General features: G+C 35.1%; 1 protein-coding gene across 1 annotated transcript in view; it reads left to right on the top strand.

Moving 5' to 3' along the window:
• Positions 1–3,964: 3,964 nt before the first annotated feature.
• HELRODRAFT_147148 (hypothetical protein) overlaps positions 3,965–4,878 on the top strand; it is a gene marked incomplete at both ends in the record, with an annotated part of 1,805 nt that continues 891 nt past the window's right edge. The window contains 2 exons of the mRNA XM_009029814.1: positions 3,965–4,030; positions 4,196–4,327. Of these exons, the coding sequence (XP_009028062.1) occupies positions 3,965–4,030; positions 4,196–4,327 (198 nt within the window). The remainder of the gene's footprint in view (positions 4,031–4,195; positions 4,328–4,878) is intronic.

The following is a 4,878-nucleotide window of genomic DNA, read 5'->3' on the forward strand; positions in this document are numbered from 1 at the left end:
TATTCATATTATTATTCCATTGTTAAGCCGTCATCGTCTTCACCATTACATTTATATATGGGGATACATAGACACATGCATATGTGCATACAAACATACATACATAAAACAAACATACATACATTCATACACACACATACATATATACCCACGTGCACACATATACATACATTAATATTATGTTGTCACATATCCTTATATGTCTGTTTGTCAGTCTGTCTGTATGCATGTATATATGTATGTATGTGTGTGTGTGTGTGTGTGTTTTCTATGGTTTTCTATGTTGGTATTTTACTCTGTGTTTTTACGTGTATATCACACACAGACACACATGCACACACACACGCACATACATTTATAAAGGTATTTATGTGCCAGTGTTCAAATATGTAAGGTGTGTTTCAAGCTAAAATTTTCCAAATATTCAATACACGGTGTCATCACATTGTAACATATGTGCTTTTACTGATTACTTGATTGATTAATTGGTTGATTAATTGATTAATTAATTAATTAATTGACTGATTTAATTGATAGGTAGGTTGTTGAATTTATTATTGATTAATTAATTGATTGATTAGTTTGTTTTCAAATACAAATATTGATGATGCTGATGTGTCTTGATAACCTATTCATTGCGACATAAATTTCGAATAGTTGGTTTAATTTAAATCAATATTTACTTATTATCGATACTTTATTATTTCATTATTGTTATTATTATTTGTTATTGTTATTATTTTTGTTTTTATTGTTATTTTTTTGAAGAAAATTTAAATTTTAAGCCGATCAAGCAGGCTGGAAAGAAAGGGAAAAAGGAGAAGCTTTTATCTGGTGAGTCTTCTGAGAGAATGAATGAATGAACGATGAATGAATGAATGAATGAATGCATGCATGCATGAATGAATGAACGAGTGAGTTGATGAATGAGGGAATGAATGAAAAACCGTACAAGTTAATTAGTTAATCGAAGATTGATAGATGAACAAACGAGCGAATGAACGAATGAACGAACAAATGAAGGAATAGATGATTGATTGAGTGAATAAACGAATGAACGTCCAAATGATTGATTGATTATGTGGATGTGCACTTGATGGAGGTGAACGAACCTACATAGGCCTATGATTCACTCACATGAATAATTTAATACCTGGATGATGATGCTGATGATGATGATGCTACTACTGCTGCTGCTGATGATGATGAGGATGATGATGATGAAAAAAATGATTACGAGGGTAAAATGATTATGATTATTTTAATGATAATGACATCAATGCCGATGATGATGATGGCGACGATGAGATTATTACAATTATAATGATGCCATTTACTAAGCAAACATGACGACGATGATTATGAAGATGACGATGATGACGAAGACGACGATGATGTGTGTCTTACATGATTGTTATTAGTTTGATGATAATAATAATAATGATAAATGAAAATAATTCAGTTATAAGATCCAATTATAAAATCAACTTCGGCGATCTCTCGTTATAGCTAGACCGCAAGGCAGTTACGGAACTACGATGGTGACGATGGAGAAGAGTACACTGGACCCCCACGGGCAGTCTGGTAGGGATGTGCGTTTGCTCTCTCACCGGATATCTATCAACACCAGCGACATATTAATGCTCATTCATCAGGGTATGAATGAGTGAATGAATGAGTGAATAAGTGAGTGAATAAATGAGTGAGTGAGTGAGTGAGTGAGTGAGTGAGTGAGTGAACGAACGAATGAATGAATGAAGGAATGAAGGAATGGAATGAAAATAATTGATTGCAGAGAAAAACGAAGGAAGCATACGGAGGTACCATTTAAGACGGTGTCTTTCACATCAAACCCTCACCACCAATAAGACGATCAGGTAACCTGTCAGATTATCATCATTATCATTACTACGATCGTCATCGTCATCATCACCACCTTCATCATCATCATCATCTTCTACTTCATCAGCATAATTGTTATTATCATTATTATCATCGTCATCATCATTGTCGTCGCCGTTGTCATCATCGCTGACATTATCACCACCATCATCATCATCATCATCATCTTCATCGTCACCATCCTCATCATCATCATCATCATCATGAAGGTCTTATATGACGAAAGAAGGCTTGTCTCAAGAAGGTAAAAGTCTGCTGGATTTGAACTATCCACAACAAGCTCAGGTCACTTGGTGATGATGATGACGATGATGGTGACGATGATGATGATGAGGACGATAATGATGATGATGAGGACGATTACTAGGATGACAATTGTGATTATTGTATGGTTGTGTACATGTATTGTTGTATTTTTGGTACGTTTGTATCTGCTTGTTTGTATTAGTAAAGTGTTAGTAAGTTCTTGTGTTAGTACGCGTGCGTATTTGTATGTTTGTATGCATGTTTGTACGTTTGTTTGTTTGTATGCATGTTTGTATGTTTGTGTGTTTGTATGTTCGTTTGTTTGTATTTATGTTTGTGCGTGAGTGTAGGTGTATATGTTTGTATGTGTGCGCGATTGCATTTATCCTTCGGGAAAACATTATGAAGGCGTTGGAACGTACCAGGAAGACTATATTGATTCTAATGATTTCCTAAAACAATCTAACCTTAATCATTCGTTTTTGTATGTGTGTGTGTGTACCTGTATGTGTGTGTATCTATGTGTGTGTGTGTTTACGTGCTTCCCTTTAGATGAGCCAGATGAAAGGACTTCGTGTAATAAATGTCTTTTTATTTCAACGGCATGTTAAATTTATGGATGGATGGATGAATGGAGTGGATGGATGGATGGAAAGATGGATGAGTGAGTGGATGGATGAATGGATGGATGGATGGTACGATGGATGAATGAGTGGATGGATGAATGATCGAACTGTTTCGCCATCCAATTTTCCAAAGCGCCATTGCAAAAGTAGGGATACATTATTTAAGAATCTAATGTGTGATTGATCGACTAATTAATTCAGTTAATTAGTAATTAAATTAAATTAATTAAATTAATTAAATTAGGTCCTGTTATCATCTGTAGACAAGTGGTCTTTCAACATATTTCTACTAGAACGATTGACTGACGGTTATTATTGTTATCTCATTACTCTAGTTGTTGTTTCAAGTAGTTTTATTCCTTTTTCATACATTCATTCATTCATTCATTCATTCATTCATTCATTCATTCATTTATTCATTTATTCATTTATTCATTTATTCATTTATTCATTTATTCATTCATTCATTTATTCATTCATTCATTCATTCATTCATTCATTCTGTCCATCTTTTATTGTTCTTCCATACAATCTCCATTGTTCAATCTCCCAACATCGATCCGTCATTGTTCCGTACATTGATTTAGTACATTTCTTTATTAATTTCTCCTTCATTAATTCTTTTTTTTACTCATTTGCTCATTTATTTGCTCACTCATTCATTCATTACTTATTCATTCATTCACTCACTCAAACTTTCACATCCATTCGTGTATTAATCAAATCAGGAAACAATCGCTTATTTATATATTAATTGCATTCATTCATTCGTTTGTTCAATCAATCAATCAATCAATCAATCAATCATTCATTCATTCATTCGTTCATTCATTCATTCGTTCATTCATTCATTCGTTCATTCATTCAATCGTTCATTCATTCATTCGTTCATGCATTCAGGACACAGTCTGTACTTCGTAGTGCAGAAGTTGTTTCTACGTTATGGTTTCTATGGAAAGTTGAAAGTTGATTTCATGAAATTAATTCGCTTCATCAGTTAGTTTATTTTTATAGTTCATTCATTCATTCATTCCTTTGTGGACTTCATTCATTCATTCATTTATTCATTCATCCATTCATTCATTCCTTCATTCATTCATTCATTCATTCATTCATTCATTCATTCATTCATTCATTCATTCATTCATTCATCAGAATTAGTGGAGGAAGGATATCACGTGACAAATCCTTACCACAACTCCACGCACGCCGCCGACGTCGTGCAAGCTATGCACTACAACATCCGAGAGAATAAGGTGCTGCTGCTGATGATGATGATGATGATGATGGTGGTGGTGTGGGTGTTGATGAAGATGGTGATGATGATGCTGTTTATGTTTTTTGACGAAGAGATTGGTGATGATGGTGATGATAACGATACTGATGATGTTGATGATGATGATCATGATGATGATGAACAGCTGATGAGCTTCTTGGATGACGAAGAGAAGATGGCCTCCATCCTGTCGGCTGCCTGCCACGATCTTGACCACCCTGGCGTCAACCAAAACTTCCTAATACATACTTCCAATCCTTTGGCTCAGTTGTATCACGTTAGTATTCGTGCTCGTGTTTGTCTGTCTGTCTGTCTGTGTGTGAGTCTCTCTCTGTGTGTGTGAGTCTCTCTCTGTGTGTGTGAGTCTCTCTCTGTGTGTGTGAGTCTGTGTGTGTTGTGTGTGTGTGTGTGTGTGAGAGAGAGAAAGAGAGTCTGTGTGTGTCTGTCTGTCAAGGTGTGGCACATTATGATTTAAGATATATGTCTGTCTGTGTGCGAATTTGTCTGTGTGTGTGTATGTGTGAGTCTGTCTGTGTGTGTCTGTCCGTGTGTGTCTGTGTGTGTGTGTGTGTGAGTTTGTGTATGTCTGTTGGAGCCTATATATCTATATGGTTGTTTGTGTTTATGTTTATCTATAATTCGTATACAATAATACTACATTCGTTCACTCATTTACTCTTCTGAGGTGATGATTAATAGAATGACTACGATCGTTATCATTGTCTGATTCTCTCTCTCTCTCTCTCTCTCTCTCTCTTTTCTTTCTCTCTCTCTCTCTCTCTCTCTCTCTTTCTCTTTCAGTTTGTATAATGTATTTGATTCAAAGCC

The sequence above is a fragment of the Helobdella robusta genome (assembly GCF_000326865.2).
Source record: "Helobdella robusta unplaced genomic scaffold HELROscaffold_62, whole genome shotgun sequence".
Lineage (NCBI taxonomy): Eukaryota > Metazoa > Annelida > Clitellata > Rhynchobdellida > Glossiphoniidae > Helobdella > Helobdella robusta.